The 17,678-nt window shown below is 41.3% G+C and overlaps 1 protein-coding gene across 8 annotated transcripts in view; it reads left to right on the forward strand.

Moving 5' to 3' along the window:
• eya4 (EYA transcriptional coactivator and phosphatase 4) overlaps positions 1 to 17,678 on the forward strand; it is a 49,800-nt gene that overhangs the window by 12,865 nt on the left and 19,257 nt on the right. For 4 of the 8 annotated variants that reach the window (XM_072696275.1, XM_072696274.1, XM_072696277.1 and 1 more), the window contains exons 3-5: positions 11,627 to 11,676; positions 13,672 to 13,790; positions 16,957 to 17,040. In XM_072696275.1, coding sequence (XP_072552376.1) covers positions 11,627 to 11,676; positions 13,672 to 13,790; positions 16,957 to 17,040 — 253 coding nt within the window. The remainder of the gene's footprint in view (positions 1 to 11,626; positions 11,677 to 13,671; positions 13,791 to 16,956; positions 17,041 to 17,678) is intronic. The other 4 variants (XM_072696278.1, XM_072696280.1, XM_072696279.1 and 1 more) reach the window with 2 other exon arrangements.

Here is a 17,678-nt window from a genome sequence, read left to right on the forward strand (position 1 = left end):
TTTTACACTAGGTTTTCCTGTCTGTCTTGTTGAGACAAGGTTTGGTGAGAATATTTTGATTAAACTACAGTATAATGCTGATGGACCATCTAAAAAAACACAGGTAATCATCCAAATACAGCCAGGAAAACAAGAACAAACAGGCCCTTCTTCAGAGCTTATCATTTAGACATATTGTTCTTCATGGATGTAAGTTAACATGGTTCTCCTAATAATAAATATCAGCAATTTAAGTGTGTTATAATCACAGTTATACACTTGAGTTAATGCTGTACTATGAGATTACAGATTACAGTATACGGTAGAGCACTCCCTCTCATGTATTGGGCTGCTGTAGTGCAAGCAAGCAGATCCTGCATCACCCATAAGAGTTCTTGGTTAAGACCTGTAGTGCTCTACTCTAAATAAGAGTGTCAGTGGAGTGCTGTAGATAAGTGTATTAGTGTATATTATACAACAGTTAGTTCGACCTCACAATCTGTGGGTCTCCTCAATTATAACGTCGCTCTATCTGTGCCACAAAATCTGAGCCTCGTAGAATCTGCAGTTATCTTAGACGGCATACAGGGCTCAACAGGCATCTTACTGAACCTCTAGGGTGTTCTGTTTTTTTACTTATTGGTGGTAGAAAATGACAATATTCAAGCATATTGCTGCTGTCTAATGAAAAACATGTATCTCTATTGTCACCTTGTCAGTGTTTAGACTGAATGAATAGACCAATAGAAATGCTCTAAATGACTTGGAATAAACTCTTATATTACATTGGCATTGACTTCCATTCAAAGTTCAGAGCATTTTTGCCTTCTCCTGTAAAGTCACCATTTTGGAGATAAATGGTTTCCATTGGACAGCGGCAATATTCAGTGTAAAACATAAAAAATAAATGAATAAAGCAATAGAACATTCCAGGTTGTGTGTTATCATAAGTAACATTATTGTTATTTGCAGTAACACACTCCATCTTGTGTTCTACTGCTTAAATTGATTTTTCACGCAAAACCTTTACAGGAGAGGGGAAAAACAAGTCAGTGTAACAAAATACATTGTGGAGCATTTCTATTGGTCCATCCAACATATTTTTTTTTATAAAGAACAACTGCCAGATTAACATTCTGTCAAAAAATCTATTTTTTGTGACAGTGACGATATATAACCAGACCACATTTCTTACTATAAGCAGGAGCAGTATGTTTATAAATATACACTAATCACTTCATCACTCATCAATACACAAAAATCCTAATTATCAGGGTTTAGATGAGTTATTGTGACGTCCTCTTTGGGACACTAATCTTTTTACAGCGACAGGCCACATTTCCTTTAGAGCTGATGCAGAGCACAGTTCACTCTCAGACAATGGCCACTCCAGGGTCTGTGTGTGTGTGTGTACATGTGCGTGTGTCTGGTTTTGGGTGAAGGCCTGAAAGGACACTTTGGGTCCAGACTGAGCACATTATTTAACAAGCACGTCGACATCTGGGAAGCAATTCATCATTTAATTAAATGCTGCTGAAACCCTGCCCCTCGGTAATGAGATTAATTTAAATAATTAACGAGGAGCTGACACAAGCACAAGGCCTCATGAATAATTAAGCAGCATTTTTTGTCCTTTTCCAATCAGAGGGGAAAGGGGCACTTTAATGCTAGAGTGCTTTTTTATATAAAGTTTCAGTTTATACTGTAACACACACATCACATACCCTCTCACAGACATACAAACACACACACACACACACACAAACACACACAATACGTATGCATTCACCCACAGAGAGACACAAACACACACACACACATACACACACTCACAAGTGCTGCGTAGGTGTGTCTGGCTTGCTCTGGTGTCCAGTTTCTCTCTGTCCTCTTTCCCCCTGGCGGAATATACCACTGTAAGCACGCACACCAGGTTGCTATGGAGACGGGGCGGTCTAAGACTTGGGCACAGGGAGGTCAAAGTTATAGAAGACTCGGAAAACAGAGACGCTGGAGCACAACGTCGTATCACAGAAATGGTAATGGGTATTTTGCCGTCATTTTGGAGCATTGCTATGGGTCCATTCAGCATGCAGTATTCTTACAGTGTGAAGAGCAGGTGGCAAATGTAAATAGCCTAGGTAAAAAACAATGGAGTTGCAACCCAGCTAGCCATCACTGTTGATAGACATTGTTATCTGGTTGGGACGCAGGTTGTGATGTTAAGTAACCAAAATTCGTCAGCTTTCAAATGTTACATATGACAGCGATTTTTCAGCCTCATCAATCTGATTAATGTATTCTGTACCTTAAACCAGAGCATTCATGAACATATTCTCTACAATAATGAGTTTCACGTTGGCTACATGACCAAATTCCAATAAACCAAAGTTATTGAAGTCCAGACAAGCAGAATGTTTAGGTGACGCTGGGCTACTGCACTACAGTATCTGCATTTTATTCATTACTACATTTGTAACCCTAACCCTAGTCCCAAATTCTAATTTTGTATATTATCATTATGAAAAATATTGGATACCAGCTCCAGACCAGAATTCCCATATCAGTGCATTCCTACAAATAATCCTACCAGACTCCTTTATCTTTAAACATGTACTGGAAATATGAAGGACAAATATACACTACTGTTCAAAACATATATTATAAGTAATACATCCTACATTTCTATCAAGGTATCTGCTTATTGAAATATGACAAATGCTGGATATTACTTAGGGCTGCTCAATATTGGAAAAAATAGCATTGCAGTATTTTTTTTCTGTGATAAATACTTCAGTTTTAAAAATTACAGGGATTTCACCAGATGTGTATTCAACATGCCATGATATTAGTAATGCACTCTGTGTATCCAATATAGGAGTAAAATAAATAATACAATAACAGGTATATATTGTAATGTCAAATCATTTTAAAATGTCCAACCCTATATTGTGCAGCCCTAATATTAATTCCATTAAAACTAATTCTTCCTCAGTCATTTCTGATGATTCAGCTTCAGCTCTGCTCACCATCCAGGACTAACATGTAATTACTTTACACATTTATCTGCAACCAGGTGGGGGTTCTTTTATTGAAAACATTGTTGAATAGATTGAAAAGATGCCAGACCGATTTTAACAGTGATTCCAAACTTTTGAATAGTGGTGTGTAAATAAGCCTGCAGTTAATTTCTAAAGAAGCTGAGAGCTGTGTTTGAGCTGAGCCAGTGGATATACACTCAAGTGGTTTGTAAAGAACCTTTGCATTAAGTGAAGAATCTTAAAACCTTTAAAAGGTTCTTCACACTCACACATCTCTATTACAAACACGATTCTTCACAGGATCAAAGATGGTTCTTCCACACTGTATAAGATCATTGAGGACATTTTTGGAGGTTCTTTAATGTGAGGACCCTTCAAGAAAAGGTTTTTAGAAGAAAAAGGTTCCTCTGAAGTTCCTCAAAGCATCTTAAGAGGTTCCTTCACAGTTTAAAAATGAGGAACTTGTAAAATCTTTTACTTGTAACAGTGAATGACCTCACTTAAAGAACCTTTTGAAGCTAGTCTAGTTTTAAGAGTGTAATGGTTCAGCGAGGAGAGAATTCTGCTTCAGGTTCGTTCAGGTTCTTTAAGATTACTGGACTTAAAAAGTGACGTGCTGAGTTTACTGTTTACATGATTCAGATGTGCACATCCTCTCCTCGTGAATAACATATATGATATCAACACAATTACTGCGAAAAGTAAGACCACCAGACTCTGGTGATGTCATGTAATTTATTCGTTCGGTCAGTTGGAAATACTAAAGGTGAATGACTTGATCTAATTTTAGTTTTCGTGCCTGATTTGCTCAAAGCCTCAGGTGGTTTCACCTCTGTAGACAATATGGCTCGTCACCTGGAAGACCCAGACAATGTATGTGTGTCTGTGTGTGTGTGTGTGTCAGTGTGTGTGGGTGTGTCTTTTCTTTTTTCTTCCTCTTTCTTCTCCTTTTAGCGTTTCTCTGACCTGTAGAAAGGAGTATTTCTGGGAGGAGACGCATGATATAGTCTTACACCTCCCTGGGGCTTTCTGAAATGTGTGTGTGTGTGTGCAGTGGGGGTGGGGTGGAGGTGTATGGGGGGCTGTAACAATGTGTTTTACATGAAAGCATGAAAGGAAGAGGATGAAGTTACAGTGGTGATAACCGTAATACTCGAGAGCTCAAAACAAGTGTGTATGTGTGTGTGTATGTTTGTGTGTGTGCTCGAGAGTAACTGAGCCTGAGTTTCTGTAAGTAGCACATAAAGATCATTAGGAATTGTGTTGAGGGATTCATGTATGTGCAGCCGTCCCAGTCTGAGTGGAATCAAGTAACTTCTCAGCAGCGGTTATTTTCAGTGAGCGAACAGGAGAAATGTCTTAGGAAGCCATATTTGCTGCGTCGCTGCCGATGGAGCTGCACTTCTGCGCAGAACTGTGGATGAGCTAGAAGTATTAACATCATGGTCAGTCACCAGTGTCCTGCTTTGTTGCCCAGTATTACAATGAGGAATGTGGGTAACACCATTGCCTTCCCCATGGTAGACTAGGGTTTGAATACCTGGCTAAGAAAGCACTTCACATTACGCCAATAAGAGTCCCTGGGCAAGACTTCCAAATCTACATTCTCCAACCTGTGTAACATGATTCAGATCTGGAGAAAAGATTCACTTGGCCTCAGCCAAGTGCTATAAATGTAAATGTCCAAGCATATATAACCATGAAGTATACCATAACTTACTAAACAGACCAGACCAGTCCACAGCTAATTAGAATAAAACAGCTGCTTATCTGGGCAGTAAGTGTTTATTTCCTCAGTAAAACACTAATATTAGAATAAATTAGGGATGGCCCGATCAAGAGTTTGTTATCCATGATCCGATCCGAGTCTCTTACTGCTGACTATCTGCCGATTCTGATCCGATCTTTGCATTTCAGCCCCACAATTTAGTTAAGCTTCACTTATTCACGCTAGTGAACAGCAGTAAAATCACTATTTCTAGGACCAGTTTCTGTCATTTTAATCGGATTCACTTTCTTTGGAGCAACGTTTTAAACGACTGTTTTAAACTCTATAGAGTTTAATATTTATTAATATATAATTAAAGTCCAGTCTGACTGACCCACCTGACCATTCAGCTCGCAGTTCTTTTAGAACTCTGCAGTCGGATCATTTGTGTGTGCCTTAGCATTAGCACTAGCCTCCTCCACGGTTCTGAATGCGCTGTTCAGAGCTGGTTCAGAACCAAGTAAAGGAGCGTGGTTCTTTTGCTGGTAGAACAGAGCATTTTCACCCTAGTCTGGTTTCTAACCAGGAGAAAATTAAGGAGTAAAGATCGGTGGAATGCAGAGTCAAGCTCTGTTTAGTTTCCCTCACCGTAATAAGCTCCCAGATGTAACTCTGTCTGGAGTAGCTTTCCACAGAATGAGAAGTTCACCTGCAGCAGCTAAGAATTATCTCTATTAATGGAGCCAAGAGGACAGATTGCAGCCTTCTACAGCAAACCTAAGGATCGGAAGTGGATCAGAATCTTAAAAGCTGAGACCCGATCCATTAAAAATGCCTGGATCAGCCCCTGATCCTGTGTCACTGGATCACATCGGGACATCCCTAGAATAAATACTAATAACATTCCTACAGAAAGTGGTGGAGGTTCTCCATCACTGTGTTCATTAGAACATCTCCAAAGTTCTCCTCATGGAGTCTAGTATTATTTAGAGTTCTCCTCAGATCAACACCTGGTTTGGTGGTAAATCAGGGCTTAATGATGGTAAATCAGGTGAGCTGCTGCTGCTGCTGATGGAGTTGAACTCATCCTCCACGCTGTGCTGGCTGGCCTGGGGGGCGTCCAGGAGAAACCTGGAGGAACCGAGCTCTGTTCTTCAGACTAGCTCACCGACAAGATCTCACTACTTTCTTCAGAATGAAAAGCTCTTGCTCCTTTTTACTGGATTTATGTGTATCTGCATCTGTTCTAAAGGGATCTGGAGAATAATAGCGTAGGTGCCTACAACCTCTGCACAGTACTGTATATTTAAAAGAGATAAGAGAAAAGGGGGGAAATAATAAAACAGTGATTGAAATTAGAAAGTCGAGATGATAAAAGTGAAAAAGCAGTGGGCCTGTTACAACAGTTACTTTATTGACTAATTGTACAATATATGGATATAACCTCAATTGTTTTTGCTGACCTCAGTATCACCCATTGTGTTCATTTAGCAAGGAGAGCCCATTACATTATTGTTGTTGTTATTATTATTATTATTATTACAGTTATTTCAATGTGTATATAATCCAGACAAAATAATTTGCATGGCAGGGCTGAATAACAGTTGTTTCAGTTGTACAGTGAAGAAATGGTGCTTTACATTTATAAAATTCAGGTGGAATAAAATAATAGAAGTGTCACATGATCAAAGCAAGAAAACATATTTTATTCATGTGCAACGAGGGAATCGAGAAGGGAATCGAGAAAAGGGTTGAACCAGTCATGCTGATATGACTGAATTATGACTGAAGTAAGAATTATGACTTTTGGTACATTCACCCCCACAAACAATAACCAACAATAAACCAAGCCACACTCTAAATACACACTCTAAATACATAAATATGGTAAGTGGTTGCCAATTAATACATTGACAATTCTGACAGTTTTCTACTAAACTTTACTGAAATTAATTTAGTTGACACTTATTAGACTTTTGCAACCGCTCGTCAAGATTTAATTGTGTAAAAGTGCCATTTCGTCCAGTGAAGGTGGACTTCAAGGGAGACTACAAAATCTAAGGAAAATGAAGGGTTGTGAGCCCTTTAAGTAAGATGAAGGATTTTCTGAAGTTGTTACTGTGTAGCTGTGTTCTACTGTCAGTGCCCTTGAGACCCAGACAGTGTAATTGGCAGAGCTTTTATTGGGCAGGATCCTCTGTTTCCACCTACACACACTCTGAAACCCTCTCCAGGCTCGACTTTCGGCTTCACCTGCTTGCATGTTTCCATTCAACTGTGTTCTCCACACTCACACATCTGTCTTACAAACATGGTTCTTAATAGAACCAAACTGATTCTTCTGTGGCATCACTCAAATAACCATCAGTAGCACCTTTATTTTTAGAAGTGTGCTGGGCTTTAACATTTGCTGTTTTTAACTGAAGCTCCTCAGTTACAATGTATCTACAAGTAGGTTATGGTGCTTGGTGGTACTACTGAACACTCCATTATACTGCGTATGAAGTGTAAGTCGCAGAAGTAGAAGAGTAAAAAACTGTAAAGTACAGACTTTGGGAAGAGCAACAGGGCTGTTGAATGATAAATAAAATAATTAAATGATCTGTTTAGAATAGTTTTTGTCACCTTGTCTGCCTTGAGATGAGATGTGTGTGATTTCATTTTTATTAGAACTTAATTCTTGGTGTTCTATGGCTTTCTCAATCATTTCAGAATCATCTACAGCTCTGTTCATCTTTCTAGACCAATGACCAACCAATGACCTACCAGCAGGTTTCAGCTCCAACTCAGATCTAACACACCCCTTGTTTAGCCTATCAGGGACTTCTGAAGGCAGGTTATTAGGTGGATTAGACTAGGTTCTTTGAGTGATGCATCGAAGAATCCCTTTTGGTTCCATAAAGAACCTCTTGTAATAGATCCTTTCAACTGGTAATGGAGCTTTACACCCAGCCTTTAAGACGTTCTGAACACAAAATGGTTCTTTATGAAACCAAAAGTGGTTTGTCTACGGCATCACTTAAAGAACCCTTCGTAGAACCTTTATGTTTTTAAAGGTGTAGATCCAAGCTTGGATCCAAAGTCTGAGAGAAGGTAGCTCTCCAGGAGCACGGTTGGAGACCACTGTTCAAGACACATCTAACATTTCCTAACAGCCTTTTACTTCACCGGTTTCAGATTAGCAGATAGGCCTGTATATCACCGCTGTTATGCAAAAGCCTCATATCTCCATATCTTTTGCGTTTTTTCACTTTTTTATATAATCTGAATCTGGCTGCTGTTCATCATATTGTGTCAAAATTATATGATTAATGAACCAATAAAAGTTCTCAGAAATGACTTGGAATAAAATCTTTTCCCACTGACTTCCATTAAAAGTTAAGAAGGTTTTTCCTTCTCCTGTAAATTTGCCATTTTGAGATACCAGTTTTTTTTGACAGCAATAATTTTAAGGCAAAATTTCACACACACACACACACACACATTCCTTTCACAGTAAGACATTTGTGGACCACACTAAAGTAATATAAGAGCTGCAGTGAGAAACATGGGGTGTGTGTATGCATGTCTGTGTGTGTGACATTGTGCAGTGACCACTCAGCACTCTAAACATGCTGCTGGACCCCTCCCAAACCACACACTACATCTGACACACATGTGCGCTCACGTAGTACGTACATATGTGTATGCATGTGTGTGTGGCTATGTGTGTGTGAGTGTATGTGTGTGTGTGTGTGTGTGTTTTCAGTTAAGGCCCCAGATGTCTCCAAGCTGTGTAGTTTGGAAGGGCTAAATGGTTGAAATTGATTATGAGACGTTTATAGACATTCTGAATTGTGTCATGCTTTGATCCAAACCCCCTTTGTGTACTTGAGGTTATTTCACTGTAAAGCTCTGCCATTCTGTAATTTAAGGGGTGAATGAGGAAAAATAACACAATATGGCAATGTGGTATGTGTGCTCAGAAGAGATGAGAGACTGTGCAAATTAGCCTGACACTTTAACAAATGAATGCAATCGAAAGAGAGGAGGTGGGACAGAGAGAGAGAGATCTGAATGAAAAGCAGATCAAATATACACTTTTAGGACAAAAGTTTTGGGACATGTACACGTTACACCTACAGGAGCTTTTAGAACATCCCCTTATAAATCTATAGGCATTAATATGGAGCTGGTCCCCCTTTGCAGCTCTAACAGCAGTGTTTGGAGCTCTGCAGTTATCGAGTCAGCAGAGCGCTGGACACTTTTCTGCACCATGCTCTGAGCTCAGCACTCGGCCCTGACCCCACTCTGTAACTTTCCGTTGTCTGACACTTCCTGTCTGAGTTTCTGTGGTTCCTAAACTCTTCCACGTTTCAGTAAAACCACTCACAGTTGATGGTGGAAGGTCTATAAGGGAAGAAATTTCATCAGCTGACTTGTTTTTGACTCCTATTACAGAACCACGCTGGAGTCCAGTGAACTCTGTAGAATCACCCATTCTTTCAGTAATGTGTAGAAAGGCAGACTGCATGGCTTGGTGCTTAATTTTATACACCTGCGGCAATGAGACTAAATTAAACACCTGAACTCAATGATTAACAGGTGTCTCAATACGTTGTGGTCATTTTAATCGTGTACACTCCTAAAAATAAAGTGCTACAAAGAGTTCATTGAGTGATGCCATAAAAGAACCATTTTGGCTTCCATAAAGAACCATTCTTAAAAGAGATGTTAGTGTGAAGAACCTTTTTAATTGGTAAAGAACCTCTACATGCACTTCTATACACCTTTGAATGGTTCTTGACATATACAGCTCTTTTAAAAAATGGTTCTATTATGACCCAGGTCTTTAAATCAGGACCTTGAATCCAGTTTCCAGTTCTGGATTATGCTCTTGCTGGAAGTGAAGAGAACAAATAATGTAATTGATTTGGCCACATAGTGTCAAACCTAGTGAGAATTAGCGAGGATGCAAGGTCCAGTTTTGAAGACCTCTCACTCAAAGAACCCGTTGTAGCACCTTTATTTTAAGAGTGTAGTAATAAGGGTGAGCAATTGGGCCCCTGTAGTTTTAGAGGGTTAATAAAAGATCAGGTGTTTTTATTATAGAATGGATATGAGGACTACAGAGACTAGATTGCAGCTAGTTCCATTTATTCTGTTTCACACAGTTTCCACCGTGGATTGTATCATTGGATTTGTGGATTTTTAGTCTTCTACTCAGTTGCATTTTAAATTAGTTACATTTTACTTGTTAACAACTAGTTCATTTTTGTGCTTAATTTCATTGGTGCCACCATCTGTATTGCTTTCTGATTGGCCCCTCCCTTCTAATGTCATTGAATTTTATATGCAATAAAAAGTCCACACTCATCAGTTCCTCTACTGATAGAAGTTGGAGGTACTAAGATGTTCCACTGCTGTACATTAACTTGCTCTTTTGGATAGTTTTTCAATTTTTTAGAACATATGTTTATTGTACAGAACACAAACCGTGAACTGGAGTATGGGTTAATGTTACTCTCCACAGCTCTGGTTGTCTCTGAACAGCCATACCCATTTATTTTTTATCAGGCAGTGTTTTATTAAAGGCCGTCGCCATCCCATGAAAACTCATCTGGCAGTTTGTCTGGTATAATTAGTTCCTTCAAAAAGTCAGTAAGAGGAATTTAAACAAGAACCTGCTGACTGTGGAGTGTGTGTGGGGGGGAAGAGAGAGAGATAGAGAGAAAGAATGAAAAGTTCGTAGAGTTTTAAAAGTAGGAGAAAATGAGAGAGATGAGAGTAAATGGAAGAGAAAGAGTGATAATAACAAGTGAAAGAAAGAAAGGCTGGTGGGAGAACGGCGTCTCTGTCATTCCCACTTCGGGCTGGAACGCTGCTACTGCACTGCGGAAGCGTGATGGAGCTGCACAAGACCTCTCTTTGGAACAGTATGGAGCCGCGTAACCCGAGTCAAATTAGTGTAAAATCCTGCAATAGCACTCTACCACCTCAGCCCACATGCTTCTTGTCAACAAATGCACGTGTACAGCTGTCCATGAGGGGGGGGGGGGGGGGGGGGGCTAAGTGTGAGTTGTATTTACAGCAGTGGTATAAAAATGTCAATTACACTCCCCAACTATAGGGATAGCCAAGGATCTACAAATACTAGTCCTCGCAGGGAGAGAGAAAGAAAGTAAATGATCAGTAATTAAATAAGTGAGGCTGTGTCCCAATTGTGTACCAAACACTAACACTATATGATATAGACTATATAGTCATCTTAATAGTGTGGGGTTTGCAGGTTAGTACACAAAATATTAAACATACTAACAGGAAGTGATTAAGCGTTGCTATGCCAACATACATGCATCATTATCCGCCATTGTTTTGTAAAAAAAAAAAATGTTCCAGGTACCAAGTGTTCCAAGTAGCTCCTCCTTTTCTATTTCACATTGCATTGTGGGATAATAGTGTCTATCATATCCACACTCAAAAATCGTCTGGTTCTGAGTATGCATCGTGCATATTTGAGTGACATTTGATTTGAACTTTTATCTGTACTACATACTTAATAACTAAGTAGTAATTAGTACGCAATTGTGACACACCCCAATAGAGAGAAATAAAAGAGACAGAGAAAGAGAGAGAGAGATAAGTAAATAAGAGCGAGAGAGAGAGAGAGAGAGAGAGAGAGAGAGAAAAAAACAAGTAAATGAGAGAGAGAGAGAGAAAAAAAACAAGTAAATGAGAGAGAGAGAGAGAGAGAAACAAGTAAATGAGAGAGAGAGAGAGAGAGAGAGAGAGAGAGAGAGAGAGAGAGAGAGAGAAAAACAAGTAAATGAGAGAGAGAGAGAGAGAGAGAGAGAGAGAGAGAGAAATTATCACTATCCTGAAATTTTAATATTCAGCTGATGTTTCTTCTCTTCATCTGCAGGTGAAGAAAACTCTCTCTGATACGCAAGCTCCGGACCCCTCAGACAACAGGTAACACGCAAATACACACTTATACACACACATACACACACACACACACACAAAGAGAGAGAGAGATGTTGAAGTCATTGCACATGTGAGTGGGTGTACTGTAAGAATGTTTATTCTAAGCCTTTTTGTTCCTGGATTTGAATGTGTGTGTGTGTGTGTGTGAGAGAGAGAGAGAGAGAGAGAGAGAGAGAGTGTGTGTGTGTGTGTGTGTGTACACTAGCTGGCTCAATCTTTGTGTGACTTATTGAATTTTCATACAGATGTTTCTGCCATAAGCAGGAAAAAAGCAGCTGTGTCACCCTGAATGATATAGCATGATTAAAGAAGCAGAGAGTGTGTGTGAGAGAGAGAGCGAGTGAGTGAGAGAGAGAGATATAGACAGATAGAGAGAGTGTGAAAGAGAGAGAGAGAGAGAGGAAGAGTTGTTTCATTTCCTGGTATGATGAGAAGAGTGGGAAAATCCTCGGAAAGGACAAGCAGTGGTCATCATTACTCTGGAACGATGGAGACTTCTCACTCCTTTCTCTCCTCTCTCATCCCTTCATCACTGCAGCATTTAAACTGTCCAGATCCTCTATTAACTGACCCGTCCATGCTCTGGCCACTATGTCTTCGTTTATAGCAACCGCTCAAGCTCACTAGGACAATGCTGTAACTCACAACTCTCAGCTTAGACAGATTTTCATTAGACAGTAATGAAGGAGTTGAAATCAGGCTTAAGAAGAACACTGTTTCCTGCAATCAGCAGCCAGAGCCCAGGAGAGCACAATTGGCCATGCTCTTTCCGGGTGGGTAGAGGGCTCTCACTCTCTCTCTCTTGCATTATGTGCTTGCATGTGCTAGCTGACTGGTTCCCGGCCCTTTCCTCCGAGCGCATTGGTGACCCGATGGCAGTTTAAAAAGAGGTGGTGGCTGGTTGCGCATGTGTCAGAGGAGGCGGGTGTCAGGCCATATCCTTGCCAGTGTTGGGAGCATTACATGAGATAAGAGGAGACATGTGGGTTAGGTCCAAAATGTCCATCACACACTAAACAACTAGGATCATACACTACACCACTAAACCCAACTGAAGGTGCCCCAAAACACGTCTCCCTAGCATTACCTGGCTTCTGTAAAAACCAATAGTAATTCTTCTGTGGTGCTGCTCAACAAACCTTTTGTAGCACCTGTCGTTTTGAGAGTGTTAAGAATGTTAAGAGTGCCAGACTGGGTCAGATCAGAAACTACAAAGACATAGAATTTAACACCATGATAGGGTAACATGACCAACAAATTTGATGAAGATGAAAGTGAGTGTCTGATTTTTTGCTCAGCTTTACTTGTAGTTCCGTTCCCTTGTTCCGGACCAAGCAAGAAAATGATACACTGTTACATGTTAATTCCTGGTTTGCTTTGTGTTCATACTGACATATCTGCTCTCAATCCAAAAAGGGGAGAAAGGTGACGCATGACGCACATATGACAGGTAGATTCATAAGACTGCACAAGTCCTGCGTGATCTACGCAATAAGTAGCAGGAACAAAACATTAAAAACCTTAAGACCAAGCTGCTGGATCTTTAAACCTGGTTTATTAAATCACCTTGTCTTGATATCAGTATTAAAAAAGCTGTAAAATTTAATGACACTGTGGCTGCGTCCCAACTTACACACGTGTTTACTTACTAAGGTAACTGCACTTATGAATGCACTTCTAATGGTGGCTAGTTCTGAAACCCTGTTTAGTGTCAGAAAGAAGAAGTTAAAGCACAGAAACATGGGCAGGGATGCGAGGAGACTCACCCGTGTTGAAGCGGGCAGGGGTGCTCGTAATATCTGAAAAGCGTTATACAGGTGTAGAACCACTAAAGCATCCAAATGATTTATTGAGTTTTCATGGTTCTATATAGAACCATTGCCTTTACTAAACAACCCCATGAAGAACACTTTTTTGAGATGGTATCTGTTGTGTATGTTGTAGTCTATGTTTTAACAGCAGTCTCTTATATGTCTGCAGGTCTTTGGAGATGCAGGACCTAACCAGCCCTCAGCACACAGTCACCAGCAGCAACGACAGCAGCTCCAAACTGGACAAGAACCTCCTCGCTAACAACATCACCACCAATGGAACAGGAGGTGAGAGACAGGCTGACAGAAACGAGTCCATGTTGAACTGATGAGGTTTACTGATGTCCAGTCTTCATGATATACCGGCGCTTTACTGCTTTACACATCAGAGTAGTAATGAAGGCATGAGAACCAACTCGGGTTTAAATATTCAGGTTTGGGGGGTCGAACTGAGCAACAGGAGCGTTAGTGAGGTCAGGATGTTAGACGATCACCACCTCACCTCATCCCCAGCTCATCCCCCGCCCAAACGTATTGGATGGATCTACATCATTCCAGAGAACACAGTTCCACTGCTCCACAGCTCAATGCAATCAGTGTCAACAATGGGTGCAACTTAAAGTAGCTGAATGCATTCAGTAGAAGGGGTGTCCACAAACATTTGGACATATAGTGTATGTGTGCTGTTGATTTAATGAACCCAGTATGTGTGCAGATTCAGATCTAGTATAATGAACTGGTGCATCATATGTGGTGCATAAGAGTGTTTTTGTGTGAGAGTCCAGCACACTGAAATCTTTCCCGTATTTCAAGGTTCATTAAGTGTTGATATCTCTCTCTCTCTCTCTCTTTCTCTCTCTCTCTCTCTCTCTCTCTCTGTGTGTCTTTGTCTCTCTGGCAAACTTCCTCTATTTCTCTTTCTGGCTGCTGACCTATCTCACTCTCACTGTGTGTAGATCTCTCTCTCACTGTCTCTCCCAATCTGTCTGTAGATCTCTCTCTCGCTCTGCCTGTAAATCTCTCTCTCGCTCTGCCTGTAAATCTCTCTCTCGCTCTGCCTGTAGATCTCTCTCTTGCACTGTCTGTAGATCTCTCTCTCTCTCACTCTGTCTATAGATCTCTCTCTCTCTCTCTGGCTGTAGATCTCTCTCTCTCTCTCGCTCTGTCTATAGATCTCTCTCTCTCTCTCTCTGGCTGTATATCTCTCTCTCTTGCACTGTCTGTAGATCTCTCTCTCTCTCGCTCTGTCTATAGATCTCTCTCTCTCTCTCTCTCTCTGGCTGTAGATCTCTCTCTTGCACTGTCTGTAGATCTCTCTCTATCTCGCTCTGTCTGTAAATCTCTCTCTCGCTCTGCCTGTAAATCTCTCTCTCGCTCTGCCTGTAGATCTCTCTCTTGCACTGTCTGTAGATCTCTCTCTCTCTCTCTCTCGCTCCGTCTGTAGATCTCTCTTTCACTTTTTCTCTTACTCTGTCTCAGCTTCTCTGGCACTCTCTATCTTTCTCTCTCTCTCTCTCTCTCTATCTCTCTCTCTCTCTCTCTCTCTCTCTTTTTCTGTGCCGCTGGAGGAAAATGTTAATTAAACACACGCTCACTTCATCACACTCAGAGCAGCTCACTGATGATATGTCTAAAAGTGTGTGTATGTGTGTGTATGTGCGTGTATGTGTGTGAGTGGGCAGTGCTGATCTCATCTGGTTTTGACATGCAGGCCTGAATGAAACAATAGAGGAACACAGAGAGGAAAAGAGAGCAGATCTCTGTAAATCATTCAGATTAGAGTCCAACTAATGATTTTAACAGACACACACACACACACACACACACACACACATACATACATACTGCCAATACTGTGACATATTCAACATTCTCCTCAGTCTACCTCATCAGCTCACAGTCTAGTTTGAAGTACACACATATACACAAATACACCACACACACTCACACAACCACCCACACACAAACCCTCCACACACACACACATACACACACAGGCAAGAACACCACTGTCTTTGAAAGCTCATTCATCTTACTTAAGTGTACTTTCTCAGCGTCTTGCATACATGCAGTCATACAGCGACATACACACACACTTGCACAAGACACACAATACCTATAGCCTTTTCCATCACTATGCCTCAGTGTTGCCATGGAAACATTGTAAATGTGATACATGGGTGTGTCCATATACATTAAATAGACAAAAGTATTGGGACACCTGCTCATTTATTGTTTTTTTCTAAAATCAGGGGTAAACAAGCAGCTTGTCACCTCTTCTAATGAATGCATTTAGCTACATTGCTGACACAGATGTGCAAATGCACGCATACACAGCTTGTCTAGTCCCTGTAGAAAAGTACTGCCAATACAATAGGACCCCATTGGCACCATGCTTAATGGGGCTAGAGGGTTAGAGGAGTATAAAGCCCCCCAGCATTGAGCTGTGGTGCAGTGGAAATGTGTGAAATGTGGTTGTTGCTCCATCCAATACTTTTGGGATGAGTTGGGAAGTTGGGGATGAGGTGGGGTGGTGATCATCCAACATCCTGACCTCGCTAACGCGCTTGTCACTGAAAGCAGTCTGAATCCATAATCTAGAGGAAAACCTTCTTCCCTGGACAGTAGAGACAGTTACTCCAACAAAAGCAGGATTACCTGGATTTCAGAAGAAACAGTGAATGTTCAGGTGTCCCATTATGTATGTCCATATAGTGTAAGTCCTTATCTATTCAGTCCTTGATTAACTTAAATCAGGTACGCTGCTGGTGGACCTGAACAAATACATACAGTATATGGAGTTCACAGAGAGGATCAGCTCCCAAACCTGTGTTTGAACCATCACCATTAGTTTGCTCATTATGAAATGCATATGTAAGAAGCCTTCAAATGCAGCAACTAGAGGAGGTTATTTTACACCCAAAGCTGTAAAGTTTACACTCAAACCGTTACAGCAAATCTGTCCTGCACATATGTTGGATCCTTCCCAGATAACATGCCCATGTGGGACTGGTATGCGTAGCCTAACTGGGAACCAAAAAGCCTACCAGGGTCCCACCAGGTTCCGTGATGGGACCAGGAAAGGTTAAACATGAGCCCCATCTGGGTTGTATACATGGGCCTAGATGGGACCCATGTGAGATTAGGGTGGGCTGTAATGATGAGGACCATTTAGGAAGCCCAACTGGGTCCCGGTAACAACACCTGTAGAAATCCACCCAGAGCTCATGCCCACCTGAAACCCACCTAGCCCACGTTCCACCCATTTGAGCCCCACATGAGCATGTTGTCTGGGTTTGTGTTTACAGTTATTGTTAGAGATAGAAATTTCAGGTCCAGAAAGTAATAATCCACCCCAGGATTTTGTTCCACCTGCCTGGGCAGCTCTGGACCTGAAATTGCCATCTGTAGCTATTGTTCTCCATGATGTACTGACTCCGCCCCCCTCCCTCAGGAGAGAACATGACAATCCTAAACACGGCTGATTGGCTGCTGGGCTGCAGCACTCCGCCCACTGCCTCAAGTACGAAGGACTATGGTATACTGCATGTGTGTGTGGGGTGAACATACATGATCACAGAACAGGGGTGTCCAGCTCTGGTCCAGCACAGTTTGGTGATTTCCCTGGACGAACACACATGGTTTAACTACGGGTGTGACTGAATCGAGCCGGGGTGTGACCAAACTGTGCTGGACATCAGTCCTCCAGAAGTGGAGCTGAATGTGGAGTTGAGTCCCCCCGTCTTAGAGTGTGTGTGTGTGTGTGTGTGTTTTAGGGTGTGCTGTGCTGTGGAACAGAGGAGGAGGGTGTAGGAACACTGTTGACTGTAAAGCTGTAAAGTGGATGAGTTGTTTGTTTGATGCAGTTTGATGTTTGAATTCATGCTTCCAGTTATTCTGCCTTCAAATAATGGATCCCCTATGGAAGGCCTCCCTCTCTCTCCCTCTGTCCCTCTCACTCTCTCACTTCCCCTCACTCTCTTGCTTTTTCTCTTTTTTTCTTATTCTCTCTTCCTCTCTCACACAACTCAATAGCTGTGTTCCAAAACCTAGCCTGCATTTCCCGGCTGCTATGCTGTAGAAGGCTGTTCCAAAGTGAGGGGCCCATCGCAAACAGCCCAGAAATGCAGCCTACGTTCAGAGTGATTTGGAGGCCGCAACTGATGTATCCTTCCC

Source organism: Salminus brasiliensis, chromosome 14, assembly GCF_030463535.1.
Source record: "Salminus brasiliensis chromosome 14, fSalBra1.hap2, whole genome shotgun sequence".
Classification (NCBI taxonomy): Eukaryota; Metazoa; Chordata; class Actinopteri; order Characiformes; family Bryconidae; genus Salminus; species Salminus brasiliensis.